At 28.8% G+C, this 25,604-nt stretch overlaps 2 protein-coding genes across 2 annotated transcripts in view; one reads left to right on the top strand and one right to left on the bottom strand.

The window, feature by feature from the left end:
* LOC126745815 (T-related protein) overlaps nucleotides 1-22,946 on the bottom strand; it is a 70,893-nt gene extending 47,947 nt beyond the window's left edge. Inside the window, exon 1 of the mRNA XM_050453829.1 lies at nucleotides 22,799-22,946. The gene's annotated coding sequence lies outside the window, so the exon portion shown is untranslated. The remainder of the gene's footprint in view (nucleotides 1-22,798) is intronic.
* LOC126745819 (alpha-tocopherol transfer protein-like) lies at nucleotides 483-24,018 on the top strand. Its single transcript, XM_050453838.1, has 7 exons — nucleotides 483-649; nucleotides 8,399-8,588; nucleotides 13,600-13,851; nucleotides 13,907-14,100; nucleotides 14,151-14,261; nucleotides 23,574-23,724; nucleotides 23,781-24,018. Exons 2-7 carry the CDS (start codon nucleotides 8,408-8,410, stop codon nucleotides 23,861-23,863), a joined length of 972 nt encoding a protein of 323 aa, XP_050309795.1. The 5' UTR covers nucleotides 483-649; nucleotides 8,399-8,407; the 3' UTR covers nucleotides 23,864-24,018.
* Nucleotides 24,019-25,604: the final 1,586 nt, after the last annotated feature.

The following is a 25,604-nucleotide window of genomic DNA, read 5'->3' as shown; positions in this document are numbered from 1 at the left end:
ACACATCTCGTGAGAGTTACTGTTATTTATTATTCGAATATAATTTACATTTGCTATTTCGCATATACAAGATAGCCAAATGATGTTTTTTTACGTTTTGAACACAACCAATATTAAGAAAACATAATAACTAATAGCATTAACGATTGTTCCGATTTAATTTTTAGATATAATTATATTGAATTTTATTTTTTTAAGCAAAAACTATGCCTCTGACGAAGAAACCCCAAGAGGGCAAAATTGCTTAGAAATTCGGTAGCAAACAACATCTTCTATTGGACATTGTTTCATAAAACATATTATTACAATATCTCTGAAATGTTTGCTCAGATTCTCGTTATACCATGCGATAACGCAATTCCAGCGGTCAATTTCCGCGTTATTATTGAATCCCACCCATTAAAAATCGCTTACAAAAAAGGATAATTTATTTACAAAATGAGACATCGCACCGCATTGCAATCTCTACTCCACATTATTCATTACATTACAGTATAGCTGGTCGAACGTATAGATAGTGTATTAAAACAGTATAAACGGCGAGGTTCTCTCGTGTTGCTACTACTGATCGCACATTTTAAAGTGAAATTTCTCTTAATATAGTTTTTGTTTTATTGTGTCCGTTCGTTGACTGTGGTACTGCTGAGAGGTATGACGCATTCTACTAGTTTTATTGTTCATATTGGAAATGAGGGAGATGCTTTGTTTAATGTAGTTTCTTTGCTATGTAGTTAACATAGTCAAAAAGTTATAAAGTAGTTGGGATTACGGTTAAAAAATATTTGTCATAAAAGCATTACAATTTTCTATTCATTGCAATATTAATTTATTTGTTACAATAGTAATTTTCAAAGTGTCGCTATGAAAAAGTCAATTTTTATTATAGCTTTTGAGATATTGGCATTTTTGCACTAAAAATGACATTTTCGAAATTTTTCAAAGTATTTTTACAAATTTTTGATGGAATATAAGAATCTGTTGCTCTACAAGTGGATATTAGAAAACACAATACTACTAAGGGAAAAAATGCTATCAAATATTGAACATCCATGATTTTTTAATCAGAGTCATAAATAAACTCTTCATTAAGAATTATAATAAAAGACCATTACAATTAAATAAAATAATCTAAAACAAATAGTTAAACACACAAACAAGCTTCAACGTGATACCTAAAGTATCTATCGCTTGTTTTTAATTAAAACACAAAGTCATTGTTATTTTCCGGTCAGAAATCACACATATAAGGTCAATTAACTATTATTAAACTAATCGTTATTATTCATTCCATTGTCTGCTTTTAAGGATCACGAGTGTTCTATGTAGAGTAGTTTTTTTATTAACCTACGATGGTTCCATAAATAATCGTATCCATTATATCGAATACCTTAAATTGCCCTGATTATCGTACGAGGTATAATAAACGTCTTTATTTAACGTAAAATATTGTTACAGTAATTTTTTAGAATGTAATTAATTTATTCTTATTAACTAGCGTAGTCTAGCCTTGGACTACCCAAACTTAACCTCGTTAACAGATAGCCAATAGACAGCGTTTTGTATATATGTAAAAATTACATGTCTATCAGACTCAAAACTTTTAGGAGGGAAATAAAGAGAAAAACCAAACGAAAAATACAAATAAGAAATAATACACCCCAGGCAGATATGGCAAAAAAAAAATTAGTGATATATCAAATTCTATTTATTTATGAAATATTAAGTCCTAGGATGCATTTTTATATTATCACCCAAAGAATTGTTATACAGCTTTATAGAATTATAGAAACCCCTTTTTATGTTTGAGAATAATAAGTTTGGCTTTATTTCTGGTATTTCTAGCTTTCATATTTTATATATTGGTTTTTATTTTTGCTTTAAATAATAGGAATATAAATTTTTGTGTATTAAAATGTTCATGAAAAAAAGGCTTCTCGTAGCCTTCTATTTTCCATATTTAACCAACGAATTTCGTTTATTTTATCTAAGTTAAATAATCTGCACATCCGAAAATTGACGATGATATAGTTTGGGTATAGTAGAAACAAATAGCATATAAGTGTAATTTAATAATGGACCAATTACAATTAATGTAACCCTAGTGAGTGAGAGTTAGAACTAGTGCATTATCATGGAAAGTGATTTGAATCTCAGAGAAGTGTTTGAAACTTCGCTTAAATTTCGGAAAAAAATAGAAAACTTAGTGGAATACCTCATATCTCTATAAAGTAACTTGGATAGTTAAGGAAATGCACAAATTTAAACCTAGAAGACATAAATGACACTAAATAATTAAAAACCCTGTAAAAAAATACCCCAGATATGTGTTCAAGGCTTTTCTGGAAAGTATAAAATTGTCCAAATGAAATGACTCTTATTTTACTTCCCATCAGGAACCATTGGACCTCGTTTATTTATGTTATCCAGACTTTTAACGTGTTTTTTGTGCCTTCCAGGCTTTGAACGTGATTTTTTTGGTCCAGGGAATTTTCTATGCCTTCCAGGCACTTTAGGGAATATTTGATATATTCCAGATCAGATCTCCAAAATTGTGTTCTGTGTTATTGAAACCGGTGTTTCAGGTATTTAATATAAATTTTTTTATTATTCCAGGCATACCTTCAAAGCAAATATCTCCATTTAAAAAATAGTTATGGAAAAACGCTGAATAGGTGTCCAATGGTTTTATTAGAAGAATTTATGTGCAAAGTTTCAAGTCTCTAACTGCCTTAGTTTCAGAGATATGGGCATTTTCTGCTGGGAGAATTTCATTGTTTGTTTTTTTACATATTGTCCAAGTTCCAAGGCTAATATCTTTATTCTTTTTTTAAATATGAAAAAACGCTGAAATAGGTATTAAATAATTTTATAAGGAGAATCTATGTACCAAATTTCAAGTCTCTAACTCACTTAGTTTAAGAGATATGGGCATTTTCCTCTTAGAGAAATTCAGTATTTTTTTAAAATTTTTTTCAATTTTCACGGCTAATATTTTTATGCTTAAAAGAACTATGGAAAAACGCTGAAATAGGTGTCCAATTATTTTATTAGGAGAATCTATGTACAAATTTTCAAGTCTCTAACTGTCTTAGTTTCAGAGATATGAACATTTTGTGTTGAGAGAATTTCAGTATTTTTTTAAATTTTTTCAACTTTCAAGGCTATTATCTTTATTTTTAAAAAAGTTATGGAAAAACGCTAAAATAGGTGTTCAATGAATTTGTTAGGAGAATCTATGTATCAATTTTCAAGTCTCTAACTACCTTAGTTTCAGAGATATGGGCATTTTTTGCTGAGAGAATTTCATTGCTTGTTTTTTGACATATTGTCCAAGTTCCAAGGCTAATTTCTCTATTTCAAAAAAATATAAAAAAACGCTGAAATAGGTGTCTAATAATTTCATCAGAAGAATGTATGTACCAATTTTTTAGTGTCTAACTCACTTAGATTTAAATATATGGGTCTTTTCTGCTGGGAGAATTTCAGTTTTTTGTTTGGCATTTTTTTCGAGTTTCAAGGCTAATATCTTTATTATTAAAAGAATTATGGAAAAATGCTGAAATAGGTATCCAATAATTTTATTAGGAGAATCTGTGTACCAATTTTCAAGTCTCTAGGTCACATATTTTCAGAGATATAGCCATTTTGTGCAGAGAGAATTTCATTATTTTTTTTTTAATTTTATTTAATTTCCAAGGCTAATATCTCTATTTAAAAAAATATCATGGAAAAACGCTGAAATAGGTGTTCAATAATTTTATTAGAAGAATTTATATACCAAGTTTTAAGTCTCTAACTTACTTAGTTTAAAAGATATGGGCATTTTTTGCTGAGAGAATTTCAATGTTTGTTTTTTGACATATTGTCCAAGTTCCAAGGCTAATATCTCTATTTAAAAAATATATATAAAAAAACGCTGAAATAGGTGTCTAGTGATTTTATGAGAAGAATCTATGTACCAATTTCCAAGTCTCTAACTGCCTTAGTTTCAGAGATATGGGCATTTTCTGCTGGGAGAATTTCAGTATTTTTTTTGAAAATTTTTTTTAACTTCCAAGGCTAATATCTGTATTTTTTAAAGAATTATGAAAAAACGCTGAAATAGGTATCCATTTATTTTATTAGAAGAACCTATGTACCAATTTTCAAGTCTCTAACTCACTTAGTTTAAGAGATATGGGCATTTTTTGCTGAGAGAATTTCAATGCTTGTGTTTTTGACATATTGGCCAAGTTCCAAGGCTAATTTCTCTATGTCAAAAAAAAAAAATAAAAAAACGTAGAAATAGGTGTCTAATAATTTTATTAGAAGAATCTATGTACCAATTTTCAAGTCTCTAACTGCCTTAGTTTCAGAGATATGGGCATTTTCTGCTGGGAGAATTTTAGTTTTTTTTTTGGCATTTTTTTTCAACTTCCAAGGCTAATTTCTCTATTTCTAAAAAAATTATAGAAAATCACTGAAATAGGTGTTCAATGATTTTATTAGAAGAATTTATATACCAAGTTTTAAGTCTCTAACTACCTTAGTTTCAGAGATATGGGCATTTTTTGCTGAGAGAATTTCAATATTTTTTTAAATTTTATCAACTTCCAAGGCTAATATCTTTATTTTTAAAAAAGTTATGAAAAAACGCTGAAATAGGTGTCCAATGATTTTATCAGAAGAATCTATGTACCAATTTTCAACTCTTTAACTCACTTTCTATTCTAGCTTTTTTTTAGGCCTCCTTACATGGGATCCAATGCAAAAAGAAAAAGACCAATTTTCCTCATAGTTTCAGAGAAAATTGGTAGAATATGAAAACTAGTTTTCTTCATTTTTCTCGAAAATGACCATAGATAAAAATATTAAATATTTTGCAAAATAAAGTTCTCTTGAGGCCCAATAACTTTTGTAAGAATCATTTTTCTCTCAGACTCAAAGATTTTCCAAAAAAAAAAATTAAAACCATTTTTCAAAGAATTTCCCTTTAAATTTCGGACCAAAAATCGATTTTTTTGATTTTGCATTTTTTGTTCCGAAAACTATTTTACGGTAATTCTAACACATTTTCTTCCCTTAAAGCGCTGGCCACGCCCCATTTTTTTGAGTTAGCACTCATTTTTTGAAGAATACAAATTTTCAAAATTTTTTTGTGGCCTTATTTTTGAAGTTATAAAAAAATGTTATTAAGCTTCTTTGATGCCAATTTAATGCTCTACCTTGTGTTAATTTTGTTTTTTGATTTTTCGAAAATTTTAATTTTTCGAAATTTTTGGTTTCAAAAATGAGGCTGTTTTTAGAAAATCGCCCGTAACTTTCTCAATATGCGATTTAGGGCAAAACGGTATTGTAGCTTTTTTTTAGGCCTTCTTACATGGGATCCAATGCAAAAAGAAAAACACCAATTTTCCTCATAGTTTCAGAGAAAATTGGTAGAATATGAAAACTAGTTTTCTTCAATTTTCTCGAAAATGACCATAGATAAAAATGTGAAATATTTTGCAAAAGAAAGTTCTCTTTAGGCCCAACAACTTTTGTTAGAACCATTTTTCTCTCAGACTCAAAGATTTTCCAAAAAAAAAATTAAAACCATTTTTCAGAGAATTTCCCTAGGGTACCCCCTTCAAATTTCAGACCAAAAATCGATTTTTTTGATTTTGCATTTTTTGTTCCGAAAACTATTTTACGGTAATTCTAACACATTTTCTTCCCTTAAAGCGCTGGCCACGCCCCATTTTTTTGAGTTAGCGCTCATTTTTTGAAGAATACAAATTTTCAAAATTTTTTTGTGGCCTTATTTTTGAAGTTATAAAAAAATGTTATTAAGCTTCTTTGATGTCAATTTAATGCTCTACCTTGTGTTAATTTTGTTTTTTGATTTTTCGAAAATTTTAATTTTTCGAAATTTTTGGTTTCAAAAATGAGGCTGTTTTTAGAAAATCGCCCGTAACTTTCTCAATATGCGATTTAGGGCAAAACGGTATTATAGCTTTTTTTTAGGCCTTCTTACATGGGATCCAATGCAAAAAGAAAAAGACCAATTTTCCTCATAGTTTCAGAGAAAATTGGAAAAATATAAAAACTGGTTTTCTTCAATTTTCTCGAAAATGGTCATAGATAAAAATGTGAAATATTTTGCAAAATAAAGTTCTCTTTAGGCCCAACAACTTTTGTTAGAACCATTTTTCTCTCAGACTCAAAGATTTTTCCAAAAAAAAAATTAAAACCATTTTTCAGAGAATTTCCCTAGGGTACCCCCTTCAAATTTCGGACCAAAAATCGATTTTTTTGATTTTGCATTTTTTGTTCCGAAAACTATTTTACGGCAATTCTAACACATTTTCTTCCCTTAAAGCGCTGGCCACGCCCCATTTTTTTGAGTTAGCGCTCATTTTTTGAAGAATACAAATTTTCAAAATTTTTTTGTGGCCTTATTTTTGAAGTTATAAAAAAATGTTATTAAGCTTCTTTGATGCCAATTTAATGCTCTACCTTGTGTTAATTTTGTTTTTTGATTTTTCGAAAATTTTAATTTTTCAGAATTTTTGGTTTCAAAAATGAGGCTGTTTTTAGAAAATCGCCCGTAACTTTCTCAATATGCGATTTAGGGTAAAACGGTATTGTAGCTTTTTTTTAGGCCTTCTTACATGGGATCCAATGCAAAAAGAAAAACACCAATTTTCCTCATGGTTTCAGAGAAAATTGGGAAAATATGAAAACTAGTTTTCTTCAATTTTCTCGAAAATGACCATAGATAAAAATGCGAAATATTTTGCAAAATAAAGTTCTCTTTAGGCCCAACAACTTTTGTTAGAACCATTTTTCTCTCAGACTCAAAGATTTTCCAAAAAAAAAATTAAAACCATTTTTCAGAGAATTTCCCTAGGGACCAAGAATCGATTTTTTTGATTTTGCATTTTTTGTTCCAAAAACTATTTTACGGTAATTCTAACACATTTTCTTCCCTTAAAGCGCTGGCCACGCCCCATTTTTTTGAGTTAGCGCTCATTTTTTGAAGAATACAAATTTTCAAAATTTTTTTGTGGCCTTACTTTTGAAGTTATAAAAAAATGTTATTAAGCTTCTTTGATGCCAATTTAATGCTCTACCTTGTGTTAATTTTGTTTTTTGATTTTTCGAAAATTTTAATTTTTCGAAATTTTTGGTTTTAAAAATGAGGCTGTTTTTAGAAAATCGCCCGTAACTTTCTCAATATGCGATTTAGGGCAAAACGGTATTGTAGCTTTTTTTTTTTGGCCTTCTTACATGGGATCCAATGCAAAAAGAAAAACACCAATTTTCCTCATGGTTTCAGAGAAAATTGGGAAAATATGAAAACTAGTTTTCTTCAATTTTCTCGAAAATGACCATAGATAAAAATGTGAAATATTTTGCAAAATAAAGTTCTCTTGAGGCCCAACAACTTTTGTTGGAACCATTTTTCTCTCAGACTCAAAGATTTTCCAAAAAAAAAATTAAAACCATTTTTCAGAGAATTTCCCTAGGGTACCCCCTTCAAATTTCGGACCAAAAATCGATTTTTTTGATTTTGCATTTTTTGTTCCAAAAACTATTTTACGGTAATTCTAACACATTTTCTTCCCTTAAAGCGCTGGCCACGCCCCATTTTTTGATTTTTCAAAAATGTTAATTTTTATATATATTTAAATTCCTAAAAGTAATTTACCATGTTTAGAAAGTTCATTACTAGGGTATAATTTACTTTTATAAAACATGATTCGAATAAAAAATATACATTGAAATTGAGTCAATAAAATCTAAGTAGACTGATCATTGTCTAATTGTATTACTTGTAAATGGTCCTTTAGTAGTTTTAGAAATTAATAAAGACTTTACATGTCCCCACAAGAAAAAATCGAGCGACGTTAAATCGGGTGATCTAGGAGGCCAAGAAACTGCTCCACCTCCGGCAATCCAACGGTGCCCAAACCGCTGAGCCAAATACTCGCGTACTTGCACAGCAAATTTGCAGCAAAATGACGTGAATTTTGTTTTAGAAATATTAAGAAAAAAAGCAATTTACGTTTAACCATCATATCTCTAACGTCCATCCATTTTATGTAATTCCTTCATAAAAAATTGCGGTGTCGTCTGCCTAAGATATGAGACTTCCAAGGCAATTTATTGAGCCTATATTATCAATGCTTATTATAAATAATAATGAAGCAAGAACTATGCCTTAAATAATTACTCTAAAACTCGCTAGTACATTCATCCATTTTTACCAGCAATAAAAGGGACTTTCATGTGCTACTATGTCAAAGGCCTTAGTTAGATCTATAAACATGGCAAATTATTTTTAATTTTTGTTAATTAAAGAGGTTAATTAGTATAGCAGACAAATTATAATTTAAATAAAAACCAGTTTGTTTTTAATTATTATTATTTTCAGACCTAAAACATGACCATTCGCGTAGAAACGGACCAAGAAGGAATCCCTTACGTAACATTAGGTAACTACGAGCTGCGACTGGATTTGGAAGATTTATCGGGAGAGTTTGCCGAAAGAGCCAAGACTGAGTTATTAGAAACCCCCGAGAGATTAAACGAAGGATTGGAGAAGTTTAGGGAGTTAATTCAAGGTAACGCATACTCGCTATATTTAACGAATTAACCGAAAAACCAACAAACGGTCTTGAATCGGTTAACCTTCGCGTTCAAGAGCATTTGCAAACAATTATTATTATTTTCGGTGTTGTACAATCCGACTCGTATGTATACCAATTTCTCTTGAATTTCGATCAATGAGAATTCCAAAGGTCAATTATTATTGCGGTTGTTTTGATTTGTTCATGTTAATTTGACGCGGTTACGTATTTCCTCAAATAGGTCAATAACAATTTCAATTAACACTAGTTTGTAAGATAAGGTGATTAGGAAACTTAATTGATTTATATGTAATCCTTGGAGCAATAAACATGTTAATATACCACTGACGTTACAGTTTTCGGTAAAGACCTAAATGAGGTTATTTAATTAAAGTCGTTGAGTAATAAATTATTGGAATAATTTTAATTTTAATTAATTAGTGTCACTCTTGAGACTATTCCAGGTAGTCAAAGTTGATTTGTAATGTCTCTCATAAGCTCCTAGATGAGTTTTTAATGTTTCTAGTTAGGTTCGGCATACTAACATTACTTTCATGATTTATTCCATTCATATAAGACTTTTAATAGGAAAATTTACTTCAGTCTTTATTGGTATTTTTAGTGATCTCAGTAGGGCGTTCGACTGCCTTGATCAACATTTTAAAACATACGTATAAATTAATTGATCATTCAACCTAAGAAAAAACACTCAACAACCACTGATTGGTATTTTAATATTTTACTCCATCTGTTTCTCACTTGTAATTGACACTGTTTATTGATATATAATTGTAATTAATAACGAATTTGACGTACCTACTGCCGCAATTTTAATAAATAAGTTGAATTTTAAAATCGTCAATGTAATTTTTTGTGGTTTCTTGAACCTTATTATTGACACCGTATTTTTCGGATATTCCTTACACTACGTCTAAAAATGAGAGGTATTTACTAAAAAAGAGAAGCTTCTTGTATTCTTTAACTGCAGGAACACAGACTTAGAAGCAACTGCCAAAAAATTGATAGAAATCCATTAAGTCAATCAATAGAGAAATTGATTTGAAAATGCAAATCCATTGATTATGCGCAAGTTCCCAGGTATGAGGAAGGATGATTTTTTTTGGAAAAAAAAGCAATTAACTCGTTTTTGGTTAGTTTTTCGAAGTTATAAAGATGGTTTTGATAGAGAATTTAGAGCAGTATATTTTTCCCAAATAAAAAAAAATTATTTCTCCATAGGAAGCGTGCAAAATCACGTTTGTGATTTTTGGTTTTTTGCTATTTTCTCGAGTTTTATCATAGATATGATTGAAGTTTTGACATTTTTGGATACTCTGAGTTATTTTACATTACTTTTATTTGAAACAATTTTTTCTAAGAGTTGCCATTTTTTTGCAAAAAAATTAAATTAATTTTTCACAAAAATTTTAATAAAATTTTTTTAAGGGATATTAACTCGCTTTTGGTTGGTTTTTTGAAAAAAGACATTAAGAATTTTTCGATGGAGAATTCAGAGTAGTATATTTTGCTAAAATTAAAAAAAATGATTTCCCGATGGAAAGAGTGCAAAATCACATCAGTGATTTTTGGTTTTTTGCTTTTTTCTCGAGTTCTATCATAGATACGGTTGAGGTTTTTACTTTTTTAGATGCTCTGAATTATTCTTTATAACTTTTATTTGAAACAATTTTTTCCAAGAGTTGACGTTTTTGTACAAAAAAATTGTGTAAAAAAAAATAATTTTTCCCAAAAATTTTAATAACTTTTTTTTTAAAGGAAAATAACTTGCTTTTGGTTGGTTTTTTGATAAAAGTCATAAGGAACTTTTCGATGGAGAATTTAGAGTAGCATATTTTGTAAAAATAAAAAAAAAAAAAATTTCCATAGGAATCGTGAAAAATCACGTTTGTGATTTTTGGTTTTTTGCTATTTTCTCGAGTTCTATCATAGATATGATTGGAGTTTTGACATTTTTGGATACTCTGAGTTTTTTTACGTAACTTTTATTTGTAACAATTTTTTCTAAGAGTTGACGTTTTTGTGCAAAAAAATTGTGTAAAAAAAATAATTTTTCCCAAAAATTTTAATAAATTTTTTTTTAAAGGAAAATAACTTGCTTTTGGTTGGTTTTTTGATAAAAGTCATAAGGAACTTTTCGATGGAGAATTTAGAGTAGTATATTTTGCCAAAATAAAAAAAAATATTTTTCCATAGGAAACGAGAAAAATCACGTTTGTGATTTTTAGTCTTTTGTCATTTTCTCGAGTTCTATCATATATATGATTGAAGTTTTGATATTTTTGGATACTCTGAGTTATTTTACGTAACTTTTATTTGAAACAATTTTTTCTAAGAGTTGCCATTTTCTTGTAAAAAAATTAAATTAATTTTTCACAAAAATTTTAATAAAAATTTTTTAAGGGACATTAACTCGCTTTTGGTTGGTTTTTTGAAAAAAGTCATTAAAAATTTTTCGATGGGAAATTCAGAGTAGTATATTTTGCCAAAATAAAAAAAAAATATTTCCCCATGGAAAGAGTGCAAAATCACATCAGTGATTTTTGGTTTTTTGCTTTTTTCTCGAGTTCTATCATAGATACGGTTGAGGTTTTTGCTTTTTTAGATGCTCTGAATTATTCTTCATAACTTTTATTTGAAACAATTTTTTCTAAGAGTTGACGTTTTTTTGTAAAAAAATTGTGTAAAAAAATAATTTTTCCCAAAAATGTTAATGTAAATTTTGTTTAAAGGAAAATAACTTGCTTTTGGTTGGTTTTTTGATAAAAGTCATAAAGAACTTTTCGATGGAGAATTTAGAGTAGCATATTTTGCAAAAATGAAAAAAATTAATTTTTCCATAGGAAGCGTGAAAAATCACGTTTGTGATTTTTAGTTTTTTGCCATTTTCTCGAGTTCTATCATAGATATGATTGGAGTTTTGACATTTTTGGATACTCTGAGTTATTTTACATGACTTTTATTTAAAACAATTTTTTCTAAGAGTTGACGTTTTTTTGTAAAAAAATTGTGTAAAAAAATATTTTTTCATAGGAATCGTGAAAAATCATGTTTGTGATTTTTGTTTTTTTGCCATTTTCTCGAGTTCTATCATAGATATGATTGGAGTTTTGACATTTTTGGATACTCTGAGTAATTTTACATAACTTTTATTTAAAACAATTTTTTCTAAGAGTTGCCATTTTTTTGCAAAAAAATTGTGTAAAAAAAATAATTTTTCCCAAAAATTTTAATGTAAATTTTGTTTAAAAAAAAATAACTTGCTTCTGGTTAATTTTTTGAAAAAAGTCATAAAGAACTTTTCGATGGAGAATTTAGAGTAGCATATTTTGCAAAAATAAAAAAAATTAATTTTTTCATAGGAATCGTGAAAAATCACATTTGTGATTTTTAGTTTTTTGCCATTTTCTCGAGTTCTATCATAGATATGATTGAAGTTTTGACATTTTTGGATACTCTGAGTTATTTTACATAACTTTTACTTGAAACAATTTTTTCTAAGAGTTGACGTTTTTGTGTAAAAAAAATAATTTTTCCCAAAAATTTCAATGTAAATTTTTTTTTAAAGAAAAATAACTTGCTTCTGGTTGGTTTTTTGAAAAAAATCATAAAGAACTTTTCGATGGAGAATTTAGAGTAGCATATTTTGCAAAAATAAAAAAAAATAATTTCTCTATAGGAAGCGAGAAAAATCACATTTGTGATTTTTGGTTTTTTGCCATTTTCTCGAGTTCTATCATAGATATGATTGAAGTTTTTGCACTTTTAGATACTCTGAGTTATTTAACATAACTTTTATTTGAAACAATTTTTTCTAAGAGTTGTCGTTTTTTTGTAAAAAAATAAAGTTTATTTTTTACAAAAATTTTAATAAACATTTTTTTAAGGGACATTTTCTTGCTTTTGGTTGGTTTTTTGGAAAAAGTCTTAATGAACTTTTTTATGGGGAATTTAGACTAGAATATATTGCATAAATAAAAAAAAATGAATTTCCCCACGAAATGAGTGAAAAATCACATTTGTGATTTTTGGTTTTTTGCCATTTTCTCGAGTTCTATCATAGATACGATTGAGATTTTTACACTTTTAGATACTCTGAGTTATTTTACATAACTTTTATTTGAAACAATTTTTTCCAAGACTTGTCATTTTTTTGTAAAAAAATTAAGTAAATTTTTCATAAAAAATTTATAAAAATTTTTATAAGGGATATTTTCTCGCTTTTGGTTGATTTTTTGGAAAAAGTCGTAAGAAATATATTAATAGAGAATTTTGAGTAGTATACTTTACCTAAATAAAAAAAAATCATTTCTCCATAGAAAGCGTGAAAAATCACATTTGAGATTTTTAGTTTTTTGCCATTTTCTCGAGTTCTATCAAAGATATCATTGATATTTTTTCACTCTTGGATACTCTGAGTTATTCTACATGACTTTTGCTTAAAACAATTTTTTCTAAGAGTTGTAGTTTGCTTGTAAAAAAATAAAGTAAATTTTTCCACAAAAATTTGAATAAAAATTTTTTAAATTTAATCTTCCAAAATACGAAGATTTTCACAAAAATCGCCCTCTTATTAAATTATTACGAAAGAAGCGACTTTTCTTCCCCCAGAACACCTTTAAAAATATTTCAATTATTTCGTACTCAATATACTCAAGAGAAGAGAAAAATTACTAATAAAATTAGCAAAACAATGCCTCTACCAAAACTCCTCAAATATTAACTCCAGAATCAGGTTTTGCACTCAAAAGCATTCTCAAGACTTTCTTTATAACTACATAAGTAGAAAAATTATGGACATACCTTAACTGGTCCCTAAGTTATGCCTTAAAACATCCACCAAAAGTTTGAACCTTGCTGCACAAACAATTTTTGAGCAATATTAAGGAGATCTTCATAATGAGCACCTGTTAAACATTCCTTCTTCCAGAATTTATGAGTATTTTAAATCAATATTTAAACATTATGATTATGGTTTTTCTTCTAGACGAAACTGGCTTAAGTTTACCACTAAACGACGACAAATTCCTCCTAAAATTCTTACGTCCGTTCAAATGTGATGCGGAACAAGCCTTTAAAATGATGAAAAAATTCTACAAATTTAAAGTGAAATACCCGAAATATGGAGGATTAAACGTCACCCCCGAGGGAGTAAGACACGTTTTCGACAGTGAAGTGTTCACGATCTTACCTACCAGAAGCTCAACCGGTGGACGGATTATGATAATTAATGCAGGAAGTAAGTGAATTTTAGCCAATTAAGTAATGTGTTTAATATTACTGAAATTAATTAGGCAAATGGAAACCAAAAGAAGTAACACTAGAAGACATGTTCAGATCGATAATGGTATCGATAGAAATCGCCATGATGGAGCCAAAGACCCAAGTCGGCGGCGTCAATGTTATCCTGAATATGGAAGGGTTATCCCTTAATCATGTTTATCAATTTTCACCCACCATGGCTAATTTAATAGTGCATTGGGTCCAGGTATGTTTGAGTATAAAATATTTTGACCTTAAAAAAAGTTGACTTTCCAGGAATGTGCTCCGGTGAGATTACGAGGGATCCACGTGATAAATCAGCCGTTTATTTTTAACATGCTTTATGCAGTATTTAAGCCGTTTTTAGGTGAATATCTTAAGAAGAGGGTAGGTACATTAATTTTTCGTATGATAGTTCTATGTTAGTATCGGTCCTCAATAGTAGATTGAGTGATTATGACAGCGGCATTATTTGAAAAAAGAGTATAAAAAAACAAGATTTCATAACAAAATTAAGAATGTCTGTTCTCGACAAAATTCCTTTAAAAAAGGCTTTTATTAAATATAATTGAAGATTGTAACTTAAAATACATACAAAAATTAGTATATTATTGAGGATATTGCCAAAAGTAATAGACATACTGTTTTAAGGTTTACTGTATTTACTGTATTTCAGCGTTTTTCCAAAAATTTTACAAATTATCCATATTTCAAAAACCAGTAAAAATAACAAAATTGAAAATGTTTACACGTATTCCAGGAACAATTTGACTAGGTACCTATTTTAGTGTTTTTGATTCGGTCACCGACCATGGCGGAGACCGGAGGTGCATCACGCGAGTGTCACCGTTCTACGTTTTACAAGTGTAAACAAGGTTTTGATGATACGAGCCCTAACAACTATATATTGGAACAAGTAGTCATTTTACGAATAAAATTCCAGTTTACCGTAATTCTTTTAATTTATTTTTTTTTATTTAAAAATAATAAATTAATAAAATTTTTTATATTGCGGAGGGTTGTTGGGTGGGGTCAGAAATAAAACAGAAACCTGTTTACCTAAATGTCGACGTTTCGACTTATATTAAGTCATCCTCAGGACACTGAAATGGATTCAAGTAATTACAGAGATAAAACAAAGTAATTTCAAGTACATAAAAAACACTATTAAAATAAATGTTCTTTAAGTTACAAAAATTAAAACAACAAAAAACAAAAACCACTACACAGTTAAAATTACATTCAGGTACAATCCGTTAAAAGAAATTTAAAAAAAAAAAAAAAAAACAGTATTTAATTATTTTTTTTCTATTTTTCTTTTTTTTTATATATATTACACCTCTTACCTAAGTCTAGGTTTCTTAAGTTATAATTAAAATAGGAGCGTAGAGTTATTTTTAACATGAGTTAAATTGTAGTATTGTCATTAGATGTAATATCTTTATTTACCAACATACCAACTGATTTAATTAAAAATATAGTCCAAAATAAATGGCACCTTATCAGAGACCACTGTAATATCCCTTTAGAAGAATTTTTAAGTCTTTTAGAGTTTGTATTTGAAAATAGTTATTTTACTTTCAATAATATATATTACAAACAAATCTATGGTCTTGGAATGGGTAACTGTCTATCACCTATATGTTCTGATCTGATTATGTCAGAATTACAGAAATATTATATGGGGAAAATAAAATTTAGGTTACCATTTTTTAAAAGATTCGTTGACGACATTGCCACGTGTATTCCAAAAACTGAAATAGAAAACATAAAAAGTACATTTAACAGTTTCCACCCTAAATTACAGTTCACTATAGAGTGTGAAACAAATAACAAACTTCCATTTCTAGACATTCTATTAATCAGAACAGAAGATAATACAATCATCACTGATTGGTATCACAAACCCACTTTCTCTGAGAGATTTCTTAACTACCAATCAAATCACTCATTTAAACATAATTAGCAACCTAAAATCCCGCGCAATAGCCTTATCTCACTCCAGTTTTCATAAAAAAAATGTTAACAAAATTAAAGATATTTTACTAAAAAACAATTTTCCTCATAAACTATTAAATAAAATCCTAAACAACAACCCTACACCTATTAAAGTCAAAGAAAACCAAAATCATAAATTTGCAAAAATTCCTTATGTCAAAGGTTTCTCTGAAAGGCTATCAGGAGTTGTTTCTGCTGATGAAGTCAGAATAGCGTTCAAAAATGAAAATACCATCAACAAATACTTCTCAAAACTAAAAGATAAAACACCAAATGAGTTACAAAGTGGCGTGGTTTATAAAATACCCTGTTCTGATTGTAAAGGTCTGTATGTGGGTCAAACGGGCAGGTACTTAAAAACCAGAATTAGCAAACACGAAAGAAGCGTAAAACCAACGAACTACGCAGCATCTGGGAAGACTGCTCTAGCAGAACACTCCTTCAATCAACAACACCAATTTGTTTTTAACAGCACTCGGATCATTGGCAGAGAATCAAATTATAAAAAAAGAATTTTACTTGAAATAGTTAATATAAAAAAGTATAAAGAAAGCATAAATAAAAAACAAGACACCGATGATCTAAATGCATATTACTATAATTTAATTAATTTACTACCAAAAAGATAAAACTAAAACATAAAATTTATTTTTGTCAAAGAGTGTATGTCCCAAATTTAGATCACACAGTGTATTAACAAATTAAGTTTCTGGTTTTGAACGTATAGATACATACATCTTCCTTATCTACTAATCCTTAACTTATCAACATAACATTGAATCATAAAAATTAAATAAATAAACGCTCGGAAGAATAAAAACATTTGTTTCTTGGCTTATTGTTGATTCTGGTTTGCCCACAGTAACACCTACAATTTAACTCATGTTAAAAATAACTCTACGCTCCTATTTTAATTATAACTTAAGAAACCTAGACTTAGGTAAGAGGTGTAATGTATATAAAAAGAAAAAAAAAATTAATTTTATACTGTTTTTTTTTTTAAATTTCTTTTAACGGATTGTACCTGAATGTAATTTTAACTGTGTCGTGGTTTTTGTTTTTTGTTGTTTTAATTTTTGTAACTTAAAGAACATTTATTTTAATAGTGTTTTTTATGTACTTGAAATTACTTTGTTTTATCTCTGTAATTACTTGAATCCATTTCAGTGTCCTGAGGATGACTTAATATAAGTCGAAAAGTCGACATTTAGGTAAACAGGTTTCTGTTTTATTTTTGACCCCACCCAACAACCCTCCGCAATATTGAAGATATTGGGTCACAAACACGAAATTGAAAATTTTTTATGTTTTAGAGAATTATTTTTAAGGTTTATTGAAATTTTGATGTTAAATAATATTTATTTAATTGTTTGATAATCAAAAAATTTTGGAATATGGGTTGCTTTTGCTCATATTTTTCCAGTTTTATTAGCATGACGCGAAAATGGCTTTGAATAAACAAAAGTAAGTAGTGCGTTGTCTACAATAAAAATTTTGATGCGTCACTTGACCATTAATAATCAGTTACTGTCATTTTTATTACGAGTAAAATACAATAATGGCTCGTGAAAAACCTACTGATCTAAAAGTGCGAGAAATTATTATCCGGCAGTACCATAAAGGGAAAACAATGCGAGAAATCTCCAGTGAATTAAATGTTGCTATATTTAATATAATTAAAAAATATGGTGAAACTGCCAGTATTGGTGTTCGCGGCAAAAGTTCAGGACGTCCAAAAGTTGTTTCTCAAAGAAATGTAAGGAACTTGATTAAAATGTGTAAGTCGGGAAGAAGAAATACTCAAGTAACTGCAAGGTGGAATAAATGTTTCCAGAGAATGCTGCCGCAAATATATCCACAAGAACGGTCTTAGTTTTTATAAGGTATGTTTAATAGGCTGTTCTGTGCTATATTATTTGCATTTTTTCGCCTAGGCATGGGCGAAGTTAGAGCCTCAAAAATGGGTTAGCCCCCATCCAGGGGCAGAGTTGCACAAAGAGGTGAGGGGGTGGCCATCAAAGAAAAGTCCGCCGGACGGTAACAAATTTTTTGGTGGGCACCTTCATTTTCACTTATAAGCCGTTAAAATTATTAAAAAAAAAAAGAATAGTCTTAAACAGCTTTTATTCTAATTTGCTGTACTATATACATATAATATTATGAATTTGTTTTACTTTTATTTTCATATTAGGTTTCATCCAAGGAACACATTTCTGAATTTTATTGCAATATCCATAATGTATGAACCATTCTGTATATGTATTGGAGTATATTGCATACACACCAAAAGTCAAAAGTCGCTAGGTAGTTTTTAAAAAAATTTAAACTTTCAAGAAAAATTTCAAAGTTCAAAATAATATCATTTTAATATCTAATTGTCGGACTTAATTAATTTAGACAAAGTTAAACACGACGTTTCGGTTGGTAAGTATCTCCAACCATTATTATATTAAAATGTTATATTAAGTGTAAACTAGCAGTTTACACTTGGTAATGGTTGGAGATACTTACCAACCAAAACGTCGTGTTTAACTTTGTTTAAATTAACTAAGACAATGCAAATCCGACAATTAGATATTACTTCTCCATTGTCTGCCACCTTCAAAACCAAAATCATTTTAATAAATTCTTCAAAAATAGTAAAAGCAAAATTTATTTAAAATGTCCTTAAATAAAATGAAATCCAATAAAATTATCTTATAACTACTCTAATAAAAGTTTTCGATTTCCTTTTTTTAAAAACTCTTTTTAAATTTCATCTGGCGACAATGACTTTGTTAGACCACTTTTATTACTAAGAATGGTTAGTGCTAAAGAACTAAATCGATCCTGACCCATCGTTGACCTAAACCAATTTTTAATTCTTCTCATTGTTGAGAAAGAGCGTTCGCAGGGCGCTGAAGAAATTGGCAAAACTAATGCTATTTGCATAAGGGTATATGCATTTGGAAAAGTCTCTTTTCTTAATACATCTTTAATATCAGAAATGGGAATGTTGTGGCTCTGGCTTTTATTTATGCAATTCCCAATAACGGTCATTTCAGCTTTTAATAGCTCCTTATCGATTAAAAAGGTATCTCCATACAATTTAATGAATTCCAAACTACCATCAAAATCCATCTGCAAAAAATTGAAGACAGATTTAGCTAATTTCTGACTTTCGGAAGAAAATTTTATTTTTAGATGATTTATTATATTGTCGAGAGACCTATAATAAATTGAAATTAGCCAAAACTTTTGTGCCTCATTTTTTATCAAAGGTGAATTTAAGAACGTTTCTTCGGGTACTGCGGAAGTGGAAGCTTTAACCACATATTCTTTAAGTCTTATACTTTCTGTTTTTTTACGTTTTGAACAATTTTTTTGGGGGGGCTAATTTCATTTTAAAGGGGGCTAAGCCCCCCCCTAATTGCGCCCATGCGCCTAGGCCAAAGAAAAACCATTGTTAACGGAGGCTCAAAAAAGGAATCGTTACATTTGGGCCAAATCAAAACTCTCGTGGACCAAAGAAAATTGGAGCAAAGTTATTTATAGCGACGAAAGCAAATTTGATGTCTGTGTCGGAGATTATCGAAAGCGTATGATTCGGGACAAAACAGAAGCATTCCATAAGGATTGTCTTAAAAGGACTGTAAAGTTTCCACAGGGCATCATGGTGTGGGGTTGTAGGTCAGCTAAATGGTTGGGAACGTTACACTTTATTGATGGCATAGTAAATGCAGAAAAATATCAAGACATTCTCGAACATTCGCTTTTAACAAGTACAGCAAATTTATATCTATCTGGAGATTTTATCTTTCAACAGGACGGTGCCTCATGTCATACTGCTAAATCTACCAAAAAATGGATGGGGGAACATAATATTAAAGTTTGGTCACACCCCTCTAGCAGCCCGGATCTCAATCTAATCGAAACACAACACTTTGGCACAAAATGAAGCAACGCCTAAGAAATAGTCCGCAGCGTACTTTGCCACAACTACGTGCTAAACTACAGGAAATATGGGATAGTTTCACCCCTGAATTTTGTGAAGGTCTAGTTGGTACAATGCCTCATAGAGTTAAGGCTGTTATTCAAGCTAAGGGCGACGTTACGCCTTACTAATTTGTATTTTCTTTTTTTAAAACTTGTTCCAATATTTAGTTGTCAGCATTTTTCAATTATTTACCAAGTAATTAAATACTAAATGACTTAAAATATATAAATAAATTATAAAAACAATATTAAACGTTGTAAAAAAGCTTGTTTAATAAAATATTTTCGCTAAATGGGCATTTTATTTCAAAATAACTGCTTGTTCCAACATATAGTTGTTAGGGCTCATATTAAGGGAATTATCGAGTGTACGGAGTGTAACGAGTTTTTTCATGGAAAGTGTGAAAATGTGAGGATTCCACTTAAAGAAAACAAGTTGGAAATGTAAAACATGTACTGATAGTAGCAACAGACCCGAGAGATCGAGGATTTGATGCAATTTGATTTGACAGTTGAGGATATATGCATCGACCAAAACTTGATAGATCATATGAATTGTACCTTAGACCTATTAGTCAGTAAAACTAATGCACTCAATGAAAAGTTGATATACTATTGGCTGAAAACATCAGCCTTAAAAGAAGAAATTGCATATTTAAAAAGTATTGCATATTTACAGAATTTTGAATAAAAAATTTTTTTGGAAAGGTCCATTTTTTTTCGAAAATTTCACAAAATACCTATATTTTGAAAACCAGTAAAAATATTATTTTGAAAATTTCTGCACCTATTCCCGGAATAATTTGACTAGGTATCTATTTCAGCGTTTTTCAAAAAATTTACAGAATTTTGAAAAAACACAATTTTTTTGGAAAGGTCAATTTTTTTTTCAAAAATTTGACAAAATACCTATATCTCAAAAAATCAGTGAAAATAAAATTTTGAAAATTTTTACACGTGTTCCTGGAATAATTTGTATTTTTTCCAACATTTTTCCAACACACCAACTTACACACATTTCTCTCAAACGTTGCTTTCTCACTGCCTGGCCAATTAATATTTTTTGGTGTCCTCTTGACTCAATGAATTTTAGAGATCTTTAACCATATACGTTATTTTAAATATATCAATTTATTAATTGATTATGGAATTAATTAAATTGAGATTATAGATCATTAAAAGAGTTTTGTTTTAAATAAGAATACATATATTAAAATATAAAATAATATAATAGCGGTTTACAAAATGAGTTTCTCTTTAGGAACGTGTCTTGGACGTGTTTGGTTAATACAATTTGGGAACGGTAATTACCGCTTGGAATCGGCTATAATGAAATATACATGATACATTCCGGTAGGTGGTAGGAATGCATACGTCATTATTGATTTTACTTTCATTTGATTTTTTGGTTTGGTAACATTTTATGAAATGCGGGTTTTGGCTTTTTTCTATAAGAAAATGCTTTTTTATATCGACCCCTCGATTGGTTCCCGAAATAATTTGACTAAGTACCTATTTCAGCGTTTCTCAAAAAATTAATAGAATTTTGAGAAAGAAAATATTTTTGAAAAGGTTTATTTTTTTCCAAAAATATCACAAAACACCCATATTTTGAAAACCAGTAAAAATAACATTTTGAAAATTTCTACACGTATTCCAGGAACAATTTGACTAAACACCTATTTCAGCGTTTTTCAAAAAATTAATAGAATTTTGAAAAAAAAAATATTTTTTGGAAAAGTCAATTTTGTTTCCAAAAATTTGACAAAATACCCATATCTCAAAAACCAGTAAAAATAAAATTTTCAAAATTTCTACACGTATTCTCGAAGTAATTTTACTAGGTATCTATTTCAGCGTTTTTTTAAAAAATGACAGAGTTTTGAGAAAAATTTTTTTTTTGGAGAGGTCCATTTTTTTTCCCAAAAATTTCACAAAAACCCAAATCTCAAAAACCAGTAGAAATATTATTTTGAAAATGTATACCGGGTGCTGCAATTTCGATTGTTTATATCGGAAAATCGGTCAATATCGGAAATATCGGAAACAGCTAAAATGAGATGTATGGTGTTATATATTTTTGAAAAGAGGATTTCAAGGGCTTTAAGAATATTTAAAAAAATAATATGTGTTCCATAAGAAAATTTTTTTTTTTGGAAAATCAACTTTATGATACACTCTGTATAAAAATATATAACATAAAAATATTTATCATTAAAAAGTACCTTGAGAAAGTGTTTTCAGAAGTCAATTATCTTTAATAGCAAAAAAATTATGGCTAATTACCGAAATCGACCAAATTCAAGAAACGCCCCTTAGCGGTCAAACAGTTTGACATAGTAAAATTTTGATTACGGATTTTGTTCGGAAAATACGAGTTTTCTGTTAAAACAGTCGAAATCGCACCACCCTGTACATATATTCCAAGAATAATTTGACTGGACATTTATTTCAGCGTTTTTGAAAAAATTTACAAAATTTTGAAAAAACGCAACTTTTTTAGAAAGGTCAATTTTTTTTCCAAAAATTTGACAAAATACCCATATCTCAAAAACCAGTAAAAATAACATTTTGAAAATTTCTACACGTATTCCAGGAATAATTTGACTAGACACCTATTTCAGCGTTTCTTAAAAAATTAACGGAATTTTGAGAAAAAAAATATTTTTTGGAAAAGTCAATTTTGTTTCCAAAAATTTCACAAAATATCCATATCTCAAAAACCAGTAGAAATATTATTTTGAAAATTTCTGCACGTATTCCCGAAATAATTTGATTGGACACGTATGTCACCGTTTTTTTAAAAGTGCACAAAATTTTGAAAAAAAAATTTTTTTTTTTTGAAAAGTCGATTTTTTTTTTCCAAAAATTTCACATACCGATACCCATATCTCAAAACACTAAATAACTATTTCAGGATCATTACAGAAATTGTCTATATTAATACTTACCTTACTATACTAACATTTTTGATCCATCGGTTGTAAATCTAGATACAATGTGCTAAATTCCCTACAAGTTCCTTTTTTTTTAATTAAGTTTATTATAAAATATTACGGTAATATCACTGTCATTTATTAAGCCATTGTGACATTTTCATAACCAAGTAATATACAGAATAAAAATGTTTAAAATGATCAAATTTTAATTCTTTAACAGTTCTAGAACTGTTAAAAAATTGAATCAGATCAAAGCATTTAAAGTTAATTTTGATAGTAAAAAACTTATTAATAATAAAAAACTGAAGAAGATTTTTTGTTATATAATCCAGCCGCCCCATAACAACGGCAGCAGAGTTCAATATATACAAAAATTAATAAAATGTACAATGGCCTTTTATACGGCTAAAAAAATACACAAATTGCAACTCATAACTTATAAGTCCATAATTTCAAATACATAAATTAATACGTTTGGCCATAATCGAGTCACCTCATAATAATCTCTACTTGTCCATTCTCATCACTGTCAACGCATATGACGTTATAGCTAAAGCCGCGAAATTCAAATTTTAAAATTAAATACTACAAAACCATAAATATTTTTTTTAAATACTATATTCAATATAAACAAAAAAAAAATAATAAAAAAAGCTGACATCCATCCTAAAGAGTCCATCCTAAAACCTTTGTAAGTTCATCTAATTAAACGCCAAAAAGTGCATTAATTTAGTTAGTTTTTATAACGTTTTTTTTATACTAACACTTTTTAACTTTCCGTTTACAGTTATTTTTTCACGGGACCGATTTGAAGTCGCTCTGCGATAAAATCGGCGCGGAAAGTCTCCCGCCGAAATACGGGGGTACCGCCGAAGTTCCCGACTATCCAGGATCGATATTTTCAGAGATGTTGTTTTATTACCAAAACGATTTTAAAGGTATTGGATTTCTATTATATGAAACTGTAATTAATTTTTTTTTTAACTTCTTTTAGTACATCAAACCTACGGGTACATCACGGAAATTAAGGAAAAGGGCCTGATGTCGTCCACAAACGCTGCTGTGATTCAATCTTAACAAACTCTGATTTATTAGGGATATATTTAAGTGAAATATTACACATGTTTATAAATAATTGATGTGATCTCGATACTAATCACCTTTACTTATAATAAGGAATTTTATTAAATCTGATGTGCTCTATATTAATAAAAAACTTATATAGTACAATATATGCTTTATATTATTTACTACCTAGTACTATACATGCTGATTGACGACCGATGGCGATGGTACGATTTAATTAATACCTTACTATATAAAAAAGTGCATTTTTTTTTATGGAACACTCTTTATTTTATTTTATACTCTACTGAACAGGTTGAATGTATGTATTTGCGTGAAATTTGATCACTTTAAAAACTTTGATTTTGTATATTACTTAGTTATGAAAATGTCACAATGGTTTAATAAATGACAGTAGTATTACCATTATATTTATTAATAAATAAATCTGGTTTTAATTAATGGTCTACCTTTGACAGGATATTTCTGGAATCGAGATACCGTTTCTGGATTACCCGAGACCATCCATGGACTAATTGTCCTGATAGAGTTATGGCCAACATTTACTTTGTTTTTCATTTATGTTTTTATTGAATGTTTTCTTTTTGCTAAAGAAAGATATTATTATTAATATTAACTTAAGTAGAAAAAAAGGAATTTGTAGGGAATTTAGCACATTGTATCTAGATTTACAATCAATGGATAAAAAAGGTTAGTATAGTAAAGTAAGAATTAACATAGAAAATGTTTGAAATGACCCTGAAATAGTTGTTCAGTTTTTTAAAATAGGGTATTTTGTGAAATTTTTAAAAACAAAATCGACGTTTCCAAAAAAAAAATTGTTTTCAAAATTCTGTTAATTTTTTGAAAAACACAAAATAGGTGTCTAGTCAAATTGTTCCTGGAATACGTGTAGAAATTTTCAAAATTTCATATTATTTTTACTGGTTTTCAAAATATGGGTATTAGGGTTTCCAGACTGGGATTTTTAATCCCGAAAATGAATCCCGAAAATTCCGGGATTGCTGTATGTCCCGAAAATCCCGATTTTTTGTAACATATAGTTATGAATATTTACTGACAGTACCGCCAACAAGTGTCGCAGCTGAAAGGGCCTTTTGTTCGGCGGTCACATTTGCGACTAAACTTAGATCTCGTTTAAGTGATTTACCTTTAAATACCTTAGTGTTTTTAAGAGCATATTTTATTTTTTAATAACAAAACTAACTGTTTAATTTCAAAGTTATTTTGTATTTTTGAAGGATGTGTTTCTGTCTCAAGTTTGTTTTTAGACTTTTTAGTTAGGTTGTTAGGTAATAGGTACCTAGATATGTAATATGTAATACGTAATGTACAAATGTACTTAAAATGTTTTTAGTACTGAATTTTTAAAAAATTTGTTTTCAGTTAACTGCATTTTTATTTGCTCGGGATACTGATATAATTAGAATTTTGTGAATTTTTTGGAAAAAAGTGGACCTTTTCAAAAAAATATTTTCTTTCTCAAAATTCTGTAAATTTTTTGAAAAACGCTGAAATACATGTCAAGTCAAATTATTCCAGGAATACGTGTAAAAATTTTCAATATATTATTTTTACTGGTTTTGAAGATATCGTTTTTTTATGAAATTCTTGGAAAAACAAATGGACTTTTCCAAAAAAATTTTTTTTTCAAAATTCTGTACATTTTTTGAAAAACGTTAAAAAAGGTGCTCAGTCAAATTATTCCGTGAGTACGTGTAGAAATTTTCAA

Source organism: Anthonomus grandis, chromosome 16 (genome assembly GCF_022605725.1).
Source record: "Anthonomus grandis grandis chromosome 16, icAntGran1.3, whole genome shotgun sequence".
NCBI classification, from domain to species: Eukaryota; Metazoa; Arthropoda; class Insecta; order Coleoptera; family Curculionidae; genus Anthonomus; species Anthonomus grandis.
Note: the sequence above shows the minus strand (reverse complement) of the source record. Positions and strands in the feature narration are given on the sequence as shown.

Bases quoted from the DNA above. Each gene is read 5' to 3' on its own strand.
- LOC126745819 (XM_050453838.1), top strand. From the start codon at position 8,408: ATGACCATTCGCGTAGAAACGGACCAAGAAGGAATCCCTTACGTAACA. The intron at 14,101-14,150 runs GTATGTTTGAGT...TTGACTTTCCAG, and splicing joins TAATAGTGCATTGGGTCCAG to GAATGTGCTCCGGTGAGATT. The intron at 14,262-23,573 runs GTAGGTACATTA...TTCCGTTTACAG, and splicing joins GTGAATATCTTAAGAAGAGG to TTATTTTTTCACGGGACCGA.